Here is a 16,790-nt window from a genome sequence, read left to right as displayed (position 1 = left end):
GCTCGCGCACCGCAATGAACAGGGGCCCCCGCTCTCTGCAACTAGAGAAAGCCTGCGCGCAGCAACGAAGACCCAACACTGCCAAAAAATACATATAAATAAATTTTTAAAAACACAACTGTCTGTTGGCACGTTTAGAGATATTTACAGTACTACTGTATTTCCAGAATCTTTTAAGGTTCCATTATCTCGTTTGATCTCGTTCAGTAAGAAGTCTGCCAAGCAGCGTCGCAGATAAGGAAGCCGAGATTCAGAGTGGGAGGGACTGTAACAGCTCACCCAGACACCTTTAGGTCGGCTGTCACGGCGGGAACGCAGCCGAGGACCGTGGCGACCGGCCACAGTCACGTGACGCGGGAACGTCGGCAAAACCGCAGGGGCGCGCGCGGCCTCCGTAGTCGCGTCAGGGGCCGGCCCGCAGTGGCGTCCACCGCCCCCGCCCCTGCTCCAGTGTCACATGACCGGCTCTTAGACAACATGGCGGTGGTGGTGGTGCGGCGCCGGGGCTGACCAACCGCGAATGCGGTGGGCTCCTACCCGGGGTGAGGGGTGGCCTCAACCGGGAGGGGGCGGGGGATCGGACTCTCCTCAACCCGTTCCTGTCTCTGATCTCACCGGAGTTCCACTCGTCCCTCCGCGCGGTGTGCCTGCCGGGGCGGGGACGCATGATAGAGCCCGGGTTCCATCCCCCGTGCTCTGTGCTTCGGGGCAAGCTCCTCTCGGTGTCCGAGCGCACTTCCCTCGCCTGGGTTCCCTCCATCCTCCTTTCTCCAGCCTCCTCCCCTCGCAGGTGGGATCGTCGGTGGGACCGTAGCGCGGGCGGGCGCGGCCCCCGGGACCATGTCCGGGTCCGACACCGCGCCCTTCCTCAGCCAGGCGGATGACACGGACGACGGGCCTGCGCCCGGCACCCCGGGGTTGCCTGGGTCCATGGGGAACCCGAAGTCCGAGGATCTCGAAGTCCCAGACCGGGAGGGACTGCAGCGCATCACGGGCTTGTCTTCGGGCCGTTCGGCTCTCATAGTGGCCGTGCTGTGCTACATCAACCTCCTTAACTACATGGACCGCTTCACCGTGGCGGGTACTGACTTCTGGGAGAAAGTTAGAAAGGGGGATGGGAGTGGGGTCCCGAAGGTGGGGCTGCCTCGGCCAGCCCATCCTGAGTCTTCTCCTTCCCAGGCGTCCTTCCGGACATTGAGCAGTTTTTCGACATCGGAGACAGTAGCTCTGGCCTTATCCAGACGGGTGAGTGGAGGCCCCTCCTGGGCACACAGCACCTCTTCTTTCTGTTCTACCCCAGTTGGGGCCACACGCTGGCGTGCCTGGGGCCTTATTTTTGGGAGGTCTGGTGGCTGAGCTAGGGGAGGAGATGGCCATGGCTCTGCCCTGAGGCTGTCCTGTTCGATTAGGGCACCACATTTAAAGAGATTTAAAGAGGGAGCCAGTTTTGTATAACAGTTAAGACAGACCTGGGTTTATATACCAGCTTTTCACTTAATGTGATGGTAGGCAAGGCCCTCAACCTCTCTAAGCCTCACTTTCCTTGTCTGTGAGCTGGAACTAGTAATAACCCCGGCTCACCTCATAGGGCTGATGTGAGGATTAAATGAGATAATGCCTGTGAAGCGCATAGTACAGCATTGGAAAATGGTAGGCACCCAGTAAATAATGGCAGAAGAGGCTGTCTAGGAGGGGAGGAGGGGAGTTTTACTTGTTCAGAACTTTGGGATTTATGGGAAAGGCAAAGCCAAGGCCAAGTCCTATTGTCCTTCCTTCCCTCCTTCCTTCATTTCTGAGCACCTACCATGTGCCAGGCCCTGGAGGAAGTACTGATAACATCCAAAGAATTTCGCAAGATGTTTTACCCCCATTGTCTTCTAATCCTTTATCAGCCAAGGAGTTATTAGTCTTGTTTTATAGAGAAAGTAGGTAGTATCATCTACATTTTTATAAAGAAACTGAGGCTTGGAGAGGAGTTAAGACTTGCCTAGGGTCACACAACAAGTTCGAGGCAGAAGAGGAGTTTGAAACCAGGTCTTGCAGTGTTCTTTGCTCCACTCCAGGCCACCAAGGAACTGAAGTTATTTAAGCCAAAGTTTAATGGAATGAGAATGGGATCATAGGTCCAGGTCTGCAAATCTCTAAAGAGTTGTTGAGTTAGAGAAGAAATAGGTCTGGGACTTCCCTGGAAGTCCAGTGATTAAGACTCTGTGCTCCCAATGCAGGGGGCGGGGGTTCAACCCCTGGTCCTGTAACTAAGATCCCACATGCCCCGTGGCTCAGCAAAACAAACAAACAAACAAAAAAAAAACACCAGGTCTTTCTCGGCAACCCTCTTCACGTTTTCATTCAACACATGTTTGTTGAGCACCTGTTTTGTGCTCGGCAGTGTGTTAAGTGATGGAGACACAGTCATGGCCAATACAGTCCTGTCTTCCTGGAGCCAACATTTTGCTGTGCATGAGGGGGGCAACAGTCCCTGAAAACCTAAACTAATAATGAGATAATTTTCTATAGAAATAACTGCTATGTAAAAGAAGACAGAGTAGCTGTGATAGAGACTGGATATGTGGTGGTTGGGAAGGTTTCTGAGCTGAGGGTGAAGGAGCCAAGGTTGTGGAGCTCAGGGGAGAGGAGAGACAATTCCAGAGAGGACAGCAGGTGCCCAAAACCTTAAGGTGGTATTGAACTTGGCAGTTGGGCCATTGGGGTACAGAGAGGGAAAGTGGATAAGCATGAAGTTGGAGGGGTAGGGAGAGGCTAGATCAGATAAGTGCGTTGCAGACCAGGGTAGGAGGAAGGCATGAGTCAGCTGGGCCATCCATTCTACAATGGAAGATTTGAAGAACATTGGAGCTGGGGCTGGACAACTACTACCTCCCCCCACTCCCGCTTGCAGGAAGCTCTGAGAGTTTCAGGGTTGGGAGTTATTCCTGCCCCCCTTCGCCCTCCCTGAGCTGGTTTGGGGGTGGGCTAGGGGTACTGGGGCTGGGCTGTGACTCTCTGCTTCCCCCCAGTGTTCATCTCCAGTTACATGGTGTTGGCACCTGTGTTTGGCTACCTGGGTGACAGGTACAATCGGAAGTATCTCATGTGCGGGGGCATTGCCTTCTGGTCCCTGGTGACACTGGGGTCGTCCTTCATCCCCAGAGAGGTGAGGTCCCACGCTGGCTCCTGCTTCTGCCCTCCCCCCCCCCTCCTCCCCCCAACCCTGACTCCCCCATCAGTGTTTGCTGCTGCTCTTTGGATTCATTGCAGACTGGGCCCGGGGACTTGTGCCGCTCCCTTGGTCCGTGCCGTCTTCTGTTCCCTGTTTGCCTGAGCTATCTGCCCACCCCATCCTCTCCCCTTTTCTTCCAGAACCTTCTTCTGTCCATCATTCCCTCCTTCCACTGCACACCTAGACACACACATTTCTCTATCACAGGAAAGACCTTACCAGGACTGCCCTCTGTCCGTCTTCCTCTTCCTAGTCAGACTTCCACAGAGGGGAGCTCCAGTCTGGGTGAAGGAGCAGCTGGGGCGAGGCTCTCATTTTGCCTGCACTTCTTCTCCTCCCACTCCCCGCTTGAGCACTGCTGGCTAACCTGCCCCCGTCCCTCTGTTGCCAAAGTCAGCAGTGCCCTGTCAGTTGCTAGCTGTAGCTCCTACTTCCTAGTCCTGTTCTCGCTGGATCTCCTGGGAGCCTCTGGCTCTGTTGACCTACTTCTTCCTTCCGAAAACTCTCTTCTAACTTCTGTGACCCCCTCTTCTGGTTTTCGTCCTGCCTCCCTGGCTGTTGCTTCTTTGCTCCTTTGAAATCACCTCTGTCTGTTCTCACTTTCTGACCTGGGACTCTGTCTCCTCAGCCCCGGACACTACACACTCTCCTTGGGTGATTGTGCCTTGTTATTAGCTTTGGTGTCTCTGGTAGACAAATAAACCCCCGCCTAAGATCACTATTCACTGTTGGGGTGTCTTGGGTGGTTTGGACAAGATAGAAATAAAGATTTATTTCGTACCTACTGGGTGCAAGGTAATGAACAGACCTTTTGTTGTCCAGTTCTCACAATAGGTATGGGAACAAGTTGTTATTATCCCCCTTTTGCAGATAAGGAAACTGAGGCTCAGAGAGGTTAAGTTGTTTTCTCAGAGTCACAGCTAGTAAGTAGTGGAGCCAAGATTCAAGCTCAGTTTGGTTTGATTCTAAAACGCAGGCCTCTCCTGCCATCCCTGCCACCTCTCCAGAGCTGGCTGGTGAGGGAGGCTGGGAGGCTGGCTGCAGGGCGGGGTGCCACCTGCCCCATATCTCGTTCCCCAGCGATTCTGGCTGCTCCTCCTGACCCGGGGCCTGGTGGGGGTCGGGGAGGCCAGTTACTCCACCATCGCACCCACCCTCATCGCTGACCTCTTCGTGGCAGACCAGCGGAGTCGGATGCTCAGCGTGTTCTACTTTGCCATCCCTGTGGGCAGGTGAGTGGACCTCGGGCCTGGTGGGGAGGCAGAAGGGCCTTGCCTGGAACGGGACTGACCAGCCGTCTCTTCTCCTCCCCCACCCCCTTCCCACAGTGGTCTGGGTTACATTGCAGGCTCCAAAGTGAAGGATGTGGCCGGGGACTGGCACTGGGCTCTGCGGGTGAGTCGGGTCACGGCCTGGGGAAAAGTTAGCGGTGCACTCACTGACTCCCCCTTTCTACCGTCAGACACCCCCTTTCGAAGGCAGTGCTCACTCTGCCAAGCCTGCAGGCAGCCTAGCTGCCCTCACTGCGAAGCCACGTGCTAGGTAAAACTCGATGGCAGGTGATAGAAGCCCATTGTACGACTGTAAACCGCCAAATGGGACTGTATTGGCTCTCATAATGGAAAGTCCCAGGGTGAGCTTCAGGTAAAGCTGGATGCAGGACTCCCACAGTGTCACAGGAATTTGATCATCCTTTTCTCAGCTCTACTTTCCTCTGTTATCTTCCTTCTCAAGCAAGTGAAAGCTCCACGTGTTTATCTTCCCGTTTAGAAACTTCAGCACCCTGGATCCTTGAGCAGTAGTCCTGGACGGTGTCTGATTAGATGAACCGTGGGTCACATGCTGGCACTGACTCAATCACTGAGGCCTGGGAGGTTTAACATTACTCTTGGCAAAGTCTGGGTTACAAGCCCCACCCTATTTGAACCACATGGGTTGAGAGAAATGGGGGGAGTGGTTTCCCAAAAGAAAATTAGGGTGCTGTTGCTAAAGAGGGAGCAGTTAGGCTTGCAGAAACAGAAACACTTCCTAGTGGCAGTCACCCCCTCCCCTCAACCACAAGTTCAGCTTCCTTGAGCAGGCACTCACTGGGTGTTTGAGGTCTTGGGGCCTGAGTTGCTTTTATACACCCTCACTTTCTCTCAGCCCCCAGGGTTGAGTGTCTCCCCGTCTGTGCCTTTCTTGAAGCCCACTCTTTCCCCAGGTGACACCAGGTCTAGGAGTGCTGGCTGTTTTGCTGCTGTTCCTGGTAGTACGGGAGCCACCAAGGGGAGCTGTGGAGCGCCACTCACACTCACCACCCCTGAACCCCACCTCGTGGTGGGAAGATCTGAGGGCTCTGGCAAGAAAGTGAGTTCAGTTCCATCCTAACCCAACATCTGAGGCCCCCAGGGAGGCCCTGAGGTCTAGTTTGAGATTTACATGGGTGTGGTCTTTGTTCTGTTTTCTGTCAGCTGGCCCTACCCTAAGGCCAGGAATTCTGTCGCCACTGCCCCCTTATGGCAACTGCTTGAATTACAGGCCCAGATCCTGGAGGCCAGTACAGCCTCCAGACTCAGTGCCCTGACTATTAAAATAAGCCAGAGAGGGAGAAGAGAGGTCTCTGACACCAATACCTCAGTGGAGTCTAACTTCCTCCCTCCTAAATGTCTGCAGTCCTAGTTTCATCCTGTCTTCCCTTGGTTTCACTGCTGTGGCCTTTGTCACGGGCTCCCTGGCTCTTTGGGCTCCTGCTTTCTTGCTGCGTTCCCGTGTGGTCTTGGGGGAGACCCCCCCCTGCCTTCCTGGAGACTCCTGCTCTTCCTCTGACAGGTACCCAGATGGGGTCTGGTCTGGGTAGCCCTGCAGGTGGCAGGGGATGAAGTGGAGAGAGTCTGTGATTCAGACTCAGGCAAGGAGAGTGTGAATCCTGACTCCACAAGCTACTTCCTCTCCCAGGGTCTCAGTTTCCTAGTCTGGGAATAGGTGCCTTCCTCTTGTGAACCATGGGGTGCTGTGCCTGGATAGACCTGGGTTGTGAGGGTGGCCGGGATGGACGATCGTTCTCTCTGGGCCGTGGGGGTGAGGCTAGCCCCTTTGCCCCTCCCCTTCCCTCCAGCCTCATCTTTGGGCTCATCACCTGCCTCACCGGGGTCCTGGGTGTGGGCCTGGGCGTGGAGATCAGCCGCCGACTCCGCCGCTCCAACCCCCGGGCTGACCCGCTGGTTTGTGCTGCTGGCCTCCTGGGCTCTTCACCCTTCCTCTTCCTGTCCCTCGCCTGTGCCCGTGGTAGCATCGTGGCCACCTATGTGAGTAGCCAGCAGGTGTCTAAGGGGGTGTTCTGGGTCCAGGTTGGAGGAATGGTGCACTGGGGCAGGACTAGGGTCAGAGCCAACTCTGGAGTGGGAATGCCTGGGTTTGGATCTCAGCTCTGGCCATTCTTAGCTGTGTGACATTGGGCAAGTGACTTAACCTCTCTGTGCTCAGTTTCATCTCCTGTAAAATGGGAATAATAGTAGCAACTGTCTCCTAGGGGTGTTGTGAGGGTTAAATGAGTTAATAGATGGGCCTGGTGCCTAGTGAACCCTCCATGTGTTTGCTCGCCTTGTGATGAGACCGACGCCCCACCCCTGTCCCCTCCTTCACCGCCTACCTCCCATCCCCCAGACTTTCATTTTTATTGGAGAGACACTGCTGTCCATGAACTGGGCCATTGTGGCTGACATTCTGCTGGTGAGTAGGTGGCCCAGGGTTACCCCAGAGGCTGATGGGAGCAGGGAGTTGGGGCAGGGGACCTCACTTGCCTTGAACTGTGACCTTCACCCCTTCTTCAAAACCCAGCCCTGGACTGACTTCAGAGTCCAACCCCAGGTGGGCCTGTAGCCTGGACCCGCCCTGCCCTTCACCCCAGCCACACCTCTGAGTTGGGGTTCACCTGACCTCAGCCTAGGCTGAGCCTTGGCCCTGTCCCCGCCCTCTGTCTCCTGCCCGTCTTTCCTCCCAGTACGTGGTGATCCCCACACGACGCTCCACCGCTGAAGCCTTTCAGATCGTGCTGTCCCACCTGTTGGGTGACGCTGGGAGCCCCTACCTGATTGGCTTGGTGAGCACGGTCCCTTGGCTGGGCCTGGGATGGGGCTCGGGGGACCCCACATTCCCAGTACCAGCTGGCGGCCAGTGGCCTGAGCACAGGCCAGATTAGAGGGTCTCACCCTAGTGAGGCATCCGAGTCCCCTGTGCCAGGCACCCTTCACCTCAGAGGCTCAGCTGGGTGGGCACGATCTTGTCTTGTCAGATTTCCACCGGTAAGGTCCAGGCCTAAGTCTTCTTCATTCTCCTGGAGTTCAGGGGCTTCCTCTCCGTTCTCCTGACTTTTCTTTCCTTGTCTACCTGCAGATCTCCGACCGCCTCCGCCAGGGCTGGCCACCCTCCTTCTTGTCTGAGTTCCGGGCCCTGCAGTTCTCGCTCATGCTCTGCGCCTTCATGGGGGCGCTGGGCGGCGCAGCCTTCCTGGGCGCTGCCATCTTCATTGAGGGCGACCGCCGGCGGGCCCAGCTGCACGTGCAGGGTCGGTCGGGCCTCCCCGCTGTCCGTCCACAGCTCCTTGCCTAACTTCATGATGCTGCCTGCTTGTCCATCCATCCGCCCACCCAGCCCTGTGTCCCTGGCAGCCCTCAGTCCACAGCCCTCCCCTCCCTCGGCCTCGGGTCTCCCTGTCCCACGAGCTGATGCCCCACTGTGTGTCTCTGCTGCCCCATCCATTTGCTAGTGCCTGTTTGCCCCCTCCCTGGCCCTGTGTCTGTCTGTCCATCCAGCCCTGGCTCTGATCCCTCCCCGACAGGTCTGTTGCGTGAGGCCGGGCCTGCTGATGACCGCATCGTGGTGCCCCAGAGAGGACGCTCCACCCGGGTCCCCGTGTCCAGTGTGCTCATCTGAGGGGTCGCCGCTTGCTACCTGCACATCTACCACAGCTGGCCCTGGGCCCACCCCAGGAGGTGCCCGGGCCCAAATCCTCGGCTGGCCCATTTTCTAGGAGGGGCCTTGGGCCATGTTCCAGCTCCTACACACTACACAGGTGGCCAAGAGGGGATTCTGGGGGTCCAGGAGGGGGATCCCCCGCCACTGGAGCAGCCTCAGGGGCTCGGTGCTATTTGTAACTGAATAAAGTTTGTAGCCAGACCCCAAGTGCCTGCTGGAGTCTCTCTGGGTGCTAGTGACCCCTGGATTGCAGGGGACGCCCCCTCTCTAGTCCCAGGTTCCCAGGGGCTGTTGGGTCACTCCTGTGGGCCCTTGGGCAAATCCCTGCCCTTCTGGGCCAGTGAATGAGGGGGCGGAGTGAGCTGGCTCGGTGTGACCAGGAGTCGCTTACGCCCATGTCTCCCCGAGAGCCCACCCTTCTTGGCAGGCCGGCCAGGGTGAGGTGGGGTGGGCACGCCCTGGGCGCCTCAGAATTCCTGGTGTCAGGGCCTCCCTCCCTGCCGCCTCCTTGAGCCACGCTGTGGAGGGCACGGCAGCTGGCTGGCTTGCAAGTATCTTTTCCTCCTCCCACTGGTCTGAGTTGCCCCTTGTCCCGGGGACCAGCGGACCCTTCCTGAGGGCCCAGGCCGGCTCCTGAGGCCGCCTCCTCCCCCTCCCCACTGGCTGGGTGGGGGTGGGAAGGGGGAGGGTGCAGCCAGCTGAGCCCTGATGATTTCCTGCCCTCACCCGGCGCTCACCACAGCTTCCTGCCACAGGCAGGCAGGCACTGAGGAGAGGCAGGCGCAGAGTCCAGGGGCAGGTAGGGCTGGGGCACAGGGTCTGTGTAGGGGTGGCTGGCGCCAGACTCCAGGTCAGGGCCTGACCGCCCTGGGTTCAAGGGTCTTCCAGAGCCTGCGCTGACGCCTGCTGAGGGGAGGAGACCCAGGGAGCCCCCGAGGAGGGCGCAGCTGCCCCCCACCAGGCTCCCAGCCTGGTGCCCGCTCGGCCCCTGTACCCTTTGTGGCCTGGCCCTTGCCCCGCTGCTGCTCTGTCCCCGAGGGGTGTGCGGCGAGCAGCTAGGCCCGGTCCACGCTCTCCCCTGCAGATGGAGGCAGTCAGCCTGGTCCTCTTTGTGCTGGGCCTCCTGCTGCTGCCTCTCTTGGCTGTGCTGCTGATGGCATTGTGTGTGCGTTGCCGAGAGCTGCCAGGTGAGTGGGTGCTGGTGGGGTGTCCAGGTGCTCAGACACACCGACAGGGATCCTCACCCCACGCCCCAACTCCTTTGTCCCTCTTTAACTCTTTCGAGTCGCTGAGAGCCCCGTACTCCATCACCGTCTGCCCTCGTCACCCCCTTTTCCTGCCTCACGGGCCCTCTCTTCCCCAGGCTCATATGACACTGCTGCCTCCGATGGGTGAGTCTGCCCCGTCCGCCCTGGGTGTCTCCCTCAATACCCCATGCAGGGCTGGGCCCCAGGGGACTGAGATGGGGTCTGGGGCCTCTCCCAGCTGTTTACCCAAACTGTGTCTCTCCTGCTAGTTTGACCCCAAGTAGCATCGTGATCAAACCGCCTCGTGAGTACATGGAGGGTCACCTTCCTTGGACGCGGGGGGAGCGTCTCCTGGTGTGGGTGGGAGAGTGTGTGCCTTTGTTCAGTTTCCCCCTGTGGCTGCCCACATGGCCTTGACCTGAGCTGGGGGTGGGGAGGGAGATGGGTGCCCCCCCCACCAGGCCTGTCCAGGGCACAGGGGTGTCGGGGGTTAGTCTGCCCTTCGAGGCCTCGTCCAGGGTAGGGCCGTGAGCTTTGGAGTCATTCCTTCAGCTTGGTCCTGTGTTCTCAGCCACTGTCGCCCCCTGGCCACCAGCCACTTCCTACCCGCCTGTGACCTACCTGCTCCAGAGCCAGCCAGACCTGCTCCGCATCCCGTAAGTGGCCGCTTCCCCTCCAAATCCCCCTTTTTACCCCTCACCTGCTTGGATTGGGGGCCTCTTTCCCTGTTGCAATCCCTCTTGCCCCAGAGCCCCACCCCAGCCTGCCCTCTGACCTTTGATTCCCAGGAGATCCCCACAGCCCCCCGGAGGCTCCCCCCGCATGCCGTCTTCCCAGCAGGACTCAGATGGTGGTAAGCGTGGAGCCGGGCCTGTGGGGCTGGGGCCAGGCAGAGGACAGGCCCCTCTGAGCTAGCTCAGCCTCCCTCTCCTGCTCTCTCTGCAGCCAACAGCGTGGCCAGCTATGAGAACGAGGGTGCGTCAGGGGCCCCGGCGGCCCTGGGTGGGAGGAGGCTGGGGCCTGTCCTGGGCTCCGCTGACCCTGTGTCGTTACCCACCCCAGAGGCAGTCTGTGAGGATGCGGACGAAGATGAGGATGAGGAAGACTATCCCGAGGGCTACTTGTGAGTGGCCAGGCGGGAGGTGGGAGCTGAGGCCGGGGCTCCTTGCTCACCCGCTCCTTGGCTCCCCTCAGGGTCGTGCTTCCTGACAACGTCCCGGCCACTGGCGCCGCCGTCCCACCAGCTCCTGCGTCCAGCAACCCTGGCCTCCGAGATAGCGCCTTCTCCAGTGAGTCGGCCTTCTGACCGCTCCCCGCCCCTCTGTGCTGCGGCCCCTCGGCTCTTCCCTCTCCTCCTGGATGTTTGCTCCCCCTCCATTTTCTCTCTTCTCTCTTTCTAGCACTTCTGTCCTTCAGATAGGGGCACTTCCGGCTCCGATCGTCTGATTTCCTTACCTTTTCTCTTCTCTTCCCTCCTTGTCTTTTGCTTTTATTGTCTGCAAGATTTCCTTGACTTTATTCTTCTTTTGAGTCTGTGCTTTCGTCTTTCTTGTCCAAAAGCCCTTTCTTCATCTCTGAATGTTCCTTTTTCATAGCCTCCTATCTTGTCTCACAAAGGCAGTATCATCTCGTAAATCTCTAAGGATATTGATTATAGGTCGTCTTTTTTGGGGTTTCTTTGGGAAGTTTTCTTCTGCTTCCTGTGTTGTTTCAGTTTCCTTTGGGCTGCTTTTCTCTCTTCGTTTTGGTTCCATCCTGCCTGTTGGAGGCTTTTCTAAGTGTCTTGTGATCTTCAGTGTTCCATTCCTCTCCTTCCTCTCTATACTTGCTCTGGGTCTTGACTTCCACACCCTGGCTTCATGTGCCATCCTGATTCTCAACTCACGGCCTCTCTCTTGAGCCCCAGACCATCAGTCCAAGTGCTTATTTTCATTCATTCATTCACTCATTCAGTCATCCATCATATTTACTGGGTGCCCCTGATATAATCACATCTAATGAGGCAGAGTTGTGATTAAAACAGCTAACATTATTGAAGGCCTACTACATGCCCTACTAAGAGTTTTATGTGTATTAACTTATTAATATTAAACGTCACAATTCCCAGGGGCTTTTGATCCTGTCCCTTCCCCTCCTGCCCCACACTTGTCCCATCTGTACAATGATTTGTTTATTTAACAGAAACTTGGCAGCACTTACGGTATGACAGGCCTTATTTTAATTCACTGTTTTCACAACACCCCTGTGCGGTGGGTACCGTTCCTCACCCTATTTTACAGATGAGAAAACTGAGGCCCAGAGCGGTTAGGTAGCTTGCCTGAGGTTGCACAGTTAGTTAATGCTGGAGCTGGACTTGAACCTGGGCAGTCTGACTCCAAAGCCTGCCTTGTCCACATCCTCAGGGAGAAATAAGTCAACACATGAAAGAATAAGATGTCGTCAATGGCGCTAGGCGCTAGGAAGGGACAAGGACAGGAGAGGGGGGTGAGGGCAGGCCTGGCTGAGGAGGAAGGGCCAGCAGGGCTGATGGCGCCTCTGACTCGGCCCAGTCCCGCGTGTTGTTTCCTTCCGCACACGTGTCGCCCAGCCCCACCACCCCGAGCCGCTTCCCGGCCCTGCTCCCCGGGCTGGGGGACACGCTGGGGCCTGCTGTCTCTCCTCCCACAATTCCGTTTCCCCTAATCAATTCTGGTCAAGTCGTCCTACTTCTCTCCATCGCCACCCGCGTGGCAGGTCCGGACCGCCCTCCCTGCCTCCCTCTGGGGCTGACAGTGGGGATGGTCTCTGGGGGTCTGCGTGTGGGAGCCTCGGGCTGGTTATGTCGAAAGTCTTTGGGGGCTGCGGTTGGGAGCCTCTGGGTGTCTGCCTTGGGGGGTCTGGGTAACAGTGCGTGGGCGCCAATGCTTTTCCTGCAGTGGAGTCGGGGGAAGATTATGTGAATGTCCCTGAGAGCGAGGAGAGCGCGGATGCGTCTCTGGGTGAGTGGCTGGGGTCTGCCTTCCCTCCTCACTCCCGTTCCGGCCTTGAGGGTGCCCACCGCCCCCTCTCTGGCTTCCTCACCCCCTGCTTGGGTGTCCTCCTCCTCTCTCACCCTCAGTGTGGCCTGCCCCCCTTTCGGTATGGCCGTCCCTCCTTCTGACCTGTCCCCACAGATGGGAGCCGGGAGTACGTGAACGTGTCCCAGGAGCTGCCGCCCGTGGCGAGGACCAAGCCTGGTGTGTGTCGGGGGAGGTAGGGCAGACGCTGGGGGAGCTGCCTTGGAGGAGAGCGGGATGGCCTGTCAGCTGAAGACCAGCCTCCTTTCCCTCGCAGCCGGCCGGAGTTCCCAGGAGGTGGAGGGTGAGGAAGCTCCAGATTACGAGAATCTCCAGATCCACTGAAGGCCCGGTGAGAGGCCCGGCCCCGCCCTGGGCCTGCGGGCCCTCCCCGCCCTCTCCTCTCTGAGTCTGGGGCCCCTGTGGCCGCCACCGACCTCCTGACCTTGTACCCCTCCCTCTGTCCCTGTCCCGCTGTGTTTCAGTGGGAGGCCGTGTGGGGTCTGGAGCCAGCCTTGCCTGGGAGTGCTGAGCTGAGCAGCCGGCAGCGGCTCTGTGGGCCCCCACTCGGCATCCCGCCCCGCCTCCAGCCTGACGACAGCCTGAGAACTTTCCCCCTAACTTATTGTCACTTCGGGGTCCCGCCTGTGTGGCCCCAGTACCTGCACCTTCTGACGCAGCCTGAGAACAAGCCACCCTGGCCCCAGCCCTGCTCTGTAACAGAATAGAGGCTGCTGTGGTCTGTAGTGCTCTTAGCCTTGGGGGGCCCAGTGGGTTGGAGTCAGGGTGAGGGCGGGCTGTGTCCGAGGTCCTGAGTGTGTGTGTGTGCGCGCGCACGTGTGTGTGTGTGTGTGTGTGTGTGTGTTTATGGGTCTCCATCCTTGCAGACCCTCTGTGCTCCCGAGGGTCCTGACCAGGTATGTGTGAGTGACTGAACGAAGCCTGGGACGCGTCACCTTCTGAGTGAGGCAGTTCTGAGCCCAGCTGGCACTCCTGGGGCTCAGGTGCATCTCCTCATGAGTTAGTCCTTGGAAGTGGCAGATGATGGCTGAGGTGATGGGAGAACAGGGCGTGGGGAAGCGCTGGGTGGGCGTCTAGAGCAAGACCCTTCCCCACTGGCCCCTGGTTTCTCCATCTTTAAAACAAGGGGGTGGACTTGATGACCTCAAAAGGCTTGCTTTTTTAAAAAAAAATTAATTAGTCTTTGGCCACATTGAGTCTTTGCTGCTGCGCACGGGCTTTCTCTAGTTGCAGAGAGCAGGGGTTACTCATTGCGGTGGCTTCTCATTGCGGAGCATGGGCTCTAGAGCGCAGGCTCAGTAGTTGTGGCGCACAGGCCCGGTTGCTCCGTGGCATGTGGGATCCTCCCAGACCAGGGCTTGAACTTGTGGTCCCTGCATTGGCAGGCGGATTTTTAACCATAGTGCCACCAGGGAAGTCCCTCAAATGGCTTTCTTAATTCTTACTTTTTGTGGTTCTTAATAAAACAGAACTTTAAAAATTGTCTAAGCAACTGAAAAAGCTAACGGGCACAGTCCTCTTCAGACGTGACTTAGAGATGACTTACCTGGGGGTTTTGCGAAAATGCAGATTCTGATTCAGTCCATCTGGGATGTAGCCTGAGACTCTGCATTCCTAACGAGCTCCCAAGTGGTTCTACTGCTGCTGCTCCAAGACCGCCCCCCTCTGAGTACGAGGGTCTGGTGGATACCCTGGTCGTTGGGACTGGCCCCCATGCGGGCGTGTGACAACCTGGCCAGAGTGAGGCCCAGCGCTGGACATGAGCAGGAAGTGTCAGGAAGGAGAAGCTTTTTTTTTTTTTTTTTTTTTTTTTGCGGTACGCGGGCCTCTCACTGTTGTGGCCTCTCCCGTTGCGGAGCACAGGCTCCGGACGCGCAGGCTCAGCGGCCATGGCTCACGGGCCCGGCCGCTCCGCGGCATGTGGGATCTTCCCGGACCGGGGCACGAACCCGTGTCCCCTGCATCGGCAGGCGGACTCTCAACCACTGCGCCACCAGGGAAGCCCAGGAGAAGCTTTTTGTTCATGGCAGTTGTGAAGCTGGGAGAACATGGTCCTGGAGCCCCCACCTGGAGAGCATCCCAAGAATGAAGCCAGTATGGAAGAGAGAAGGCCTGGAGGGGGGCAGGGCTGGCTTCCTGGTGGTGTCAGAATGCCTGGATCTAGTCACACCTGAAGCCAGACATCCCCTCAGACTCTGGTTACTTGGGCCAATAAATGACCAGTTTTCTTCAACCAGCTTGATTTGGGGTTTCTGTCACATACAACTAGAGTAGTCCTGAGCGGGATGCAAAGTTGTTGGTGTCCTCTGGCCTCCAAAGGTAACAGCAACAGCTCCTCTATGGAGCACCTGCCACATTTCCATGCTTATTTCATCATTGTCACGCCCCTGTTGTCAGTTACTGTGCGTATCCCCATTTTGCAGGTGAGGAAACACAGGCTCAGAGAGGAAAAGTGATTTGCAGTGGCAAATCTGGGCTGAGATCTGGGCCTGTTGGCCTCCAGAGTCATTGCCGCCAGCACCCTTGCTCTGAGTGTTGTATTAGGAGCCGCTGCGCCAGGCGGGGAGGTTGTGAGAGGCCTGTTGGAGAAGTGGGGGAGGGAGGTCTGGGGAAGGGTTTGGACAAGCTGGACATCAACAGGTGGCATGGTCTTTTTTTTTGGTTTTTTTTTTGGCCGATGTGTGGCATGTGGGATCTTAGTTCCCCAACCAGGGATCGAACCCACGCCCCCTGCAGTGGAAGCGCGGAGTCCTAACCACTGGACCGCCAGGGAAGTCCAAGTCATTTTATTTGGAGGAAATAGAAAAGGGCAGAGGCACCTTCATGCCTGGGCTGAGGGACAGAAACAGTTTACCAACAAGGTCATATTGGTGCCGCCACCTTGAGAATAACCTAGCGACATCAGTCAAGCTGAGGATGGTGTGTGTCCCTTTGCCTAGCATATCCCTGGGTATAAACCTGGACAAAGCAGCACATGGGCTAAGGGGTAGGTCCAGGGGGCTCAGGGCAAACTGTAATGGCTGACAGCGGGACACAGCTGATACCGTCACTGGGAGAGTGGACGGAGGGCCTGCAGTCCAGTGACACCGTGGAGACCCACCAGCAGAGAAAGATCAGTGGACTGGAGCAACATGTCACCTCCGATAAATATCACCAGCAGAAGGTGGAGTGAGAAAAGGAAAGCAAGTGTTTTATTTATATAAACCTAAAAACATGAAAAACCTGTACATGTTGTCCAGGGATACACATATATGCAAGGATAGTAAGATAGGCAAAGGACGGAATTCCCAGTCAGTCAAGTGGTTACGACTCTGTGCTTTCACTGCCATGGGCCATGTGTTCCATCCCTGGTCAGGGAGCTAAGATCCCACAAGCCGTGAGTCGCGGCCAAAAAAAAGAAAAAAAAAAGATGGGCAAAGGAATGAGGAATATCAAACTCTGGAGGGTGGCTACCATGGGCCAGAGGGGGAGGATACCTGGGAAGGAGTTCAGGAAGGGCCTCCATGATATGTGTAATGTCTTGTTCGTATTAAGCAGGGTTGGATACAGAGGTGTATGATACGTGACTCTCAAGTGTTTGCAAATCTGAATGATTTTGTAATAAGAAGAGAGGCCAAGACCTAAGGGGGCAGTGGATGGAGGCAGAAAAGTAAGGCAGCTTTAGGAGGCAGTAAACAGGAGGCTGAGAGGGGCCGGTCTGTCTACACCAAGTAGGTGAGTTGCATATGGCGCTCCAGGCTTTAGGAGCAACGTAGGCCAGGGCCCTGAGGTGGGATCAGTGAGGCGGCTCCTAGAGAGATCCACAGGAGACATGGTGGGCTAGCTGAAGACGTGGTGGTGGCCGTGGAGTGAGGTGGTAGAATAGGGGATGTTTGGGAGGCAGAAGCAAAGGACGTGGTGATGGGTTGGCCGTGGGCCGTGAGGCTTGGGGAAGTCCAAGGTGACTTTGGGTCCTTACCTTGGTGGATTGGGGGCAGGGTGTGCCCTGAGGCACGAAGCAGCTTCCCACTGGTGTTTCTTGGATCAGCAAGAGAATGTGGCTTTGCTTCCACCAGTGGATGAGCCAGGAGGGACAGATAGTCAAGGCAACGAGGTCTACGGGGCTGGGCTGGGGTTCTTAGCATAGTGGGGCGGTCAGTAGGTAGAATCCCTGCAGCTAGGGAGCAGAAACAGATTTTTTCTTGAAGTCCGTTGCTGGAGGAAAGGTAGATTTAGTGATAAGTGAGAGACAATGTTTACTGGAATTGCTGGGGAGAAAATTGGGTGCTTGTAAAGGCCATCGGAAGGTAACAGCTCTATTGATTTGGGGTC

At 57.1% G+C, this 16,790-nt stretch overlaps 2 protein-coding genes across 12 annotated transcripts; both read left to right on the top strand.

Annotated features, from left to right (window-relative positions):
* Positions 1-452: 452 nt before the first annotated feature.
* Positions 453-8,395, top strand: SPNS1 (sphingolipid transporter 1 (putative)). Of its 8 annotated transcripts, none has more exons than XM_029220450.1 (13): positions 453-542; positions 791-1,081; positions 1,180-1,245; positions 3,018-3,154; positions 4,301-4,452; positions 4,549-4,615; positions 5,424-5,569; positions 5,876-6,031; positions 6,318-6,507; positions 6,866-6,931; positions 7,203-7,301; positions 7,595-7,766; positions 8,040-8,383. In XM_029220450.1, exons 1-13 carry the CDS (start codon positions 521-523, stop codon positions 8,132-8,134), a joined length of 1,659 nt encoding a protein of 552 aa, XP_029076283.1. In that variant the 5' UTR covers positions 453-520; the 3' UTR covers positions 8,135-8,383. The 8 variants fall into 8 exon arrangements, with proteins under 8 accessions (XP_029076283.1, XP_029076281.1, XP_029076285.1 ...); XM_029220448.1 differs by having other exon boundaries at positions 453-790; positions 877-1,081; XM_029220455.1 differs by having other exon boundaries at positions 485-525; positions 877-1,081; positions 8,040-8,395.
* A 526-nt stretch (positions 8,396-8,921) lies between these two features.
* Positions 8,922-14,712, top strand: LAT (linker for activation of T cells). Of its 4 annotated transcripts, XM_029220460.1 has the most exons (12): positions 8,932-9,363; positions 9,540-9,567; positions 9,693-9,727; positions 9,995-10,079; positions 10,212-10,276; positions 10,369-10,398; positions 10,486-10,546; positions 10,618-10,712; positions 12,339-12,401; positions 12,576-12,638; positions 12,736-12,810; positions 12,944-14,712. In XM_029220460.1, exons 1-11 carry the CDS (start codon positions 9,261-9,263, stop codon positions 12,801-12,803), a joined length of 696 nt encoding a protein of 231 aa, XP_029076293.1. In that variant the 5' UTR covers positions 8,932-9,260; the 3' UTR covers positions 12,804-12,810; positions 12,944-14,712. The 4 variants fall into 4 exon arrangements, with proteins under 4 accessions (XP_029076290.1, XP_029076291.1, XP_029076292.1 ...); XM_029220458.1 differs by having other exon boundaries at positions 8,924-9,363; positions 10,369-10,546; XM_029220459.1 differs by having other exon boundaries at positions 8,927-9,363; positions 10,369-10,546; positions 14,049-14,712.
* Positions 14,713-16,790: the final 2,078 nt, after the last annotated feature.

The sequence above is a fragment of the Monodon monoceros genome, unplaced genomic scaffold (assembly GCF_005190385.1).
Source record: "Monodon monoceros isolate NGI ecotype Baffin Bay Population unplaced genomic scaffold, NGI_Narwhal_1 Super_Scaffold_13, whole genome shotgun sequence".
In the NCBI taxonomy this organism is placed as follows: Eukaryota; Metazoa; Chordata; class Mammalia; order Artiodactyla; family Monodontidae; genus Monodon; species Monodon monoceros.
The sequence above is the reverse complement of the archived record's forward strand: the minus strand, read 5'-3'. Positions and strand labels throughout refer to the sequence as shown.

Coding starts and splice junctions, on each gene's coding strand:
- SPNS1 (XM_029220448.1), top strand. CDS start 521: ATGCGGTGGGCTCCTACCCGGGGTGAGGGGTGGCCTCAACCGGGAGGG. Junction 4,616..5,423: donor ACTGGCACTGGGCTCTGCGG/GTGAGTCGGGTC, acceptor CTCTTTCCCCAG/GTGACACCAGGTCTAGGAGT. Junction 7,767..8,039: donor GGCCCAGCTGCACGTGCAGG/GTCGGTCGGGCC, acceptor CCTCCCCGACAG/GTCTGTTGCGTGAGGCCGGG.
- LAT (XM_029220457.1), top strand. CDS start 9,261: ATGGAGGCAGTCAGCCTGGTCCTCTTTGTGCTGGGCCTCCTGCTGCTG. Junction 9,364..9,539: donor GCGTTGCCGAGAGCTGCCAG/GTGAGTGGGTGC, acceptor TCTCTTCCCCAG/GCTCATATGACACTGCTGCC. Junction 10,713..12,338: donor CCGAGATAGCGCCTTCTCCA/GTGAGTCGGCCT, acceptor CTTTTCCTGCAG/TGGAGTCGGGGGAAGATTAT.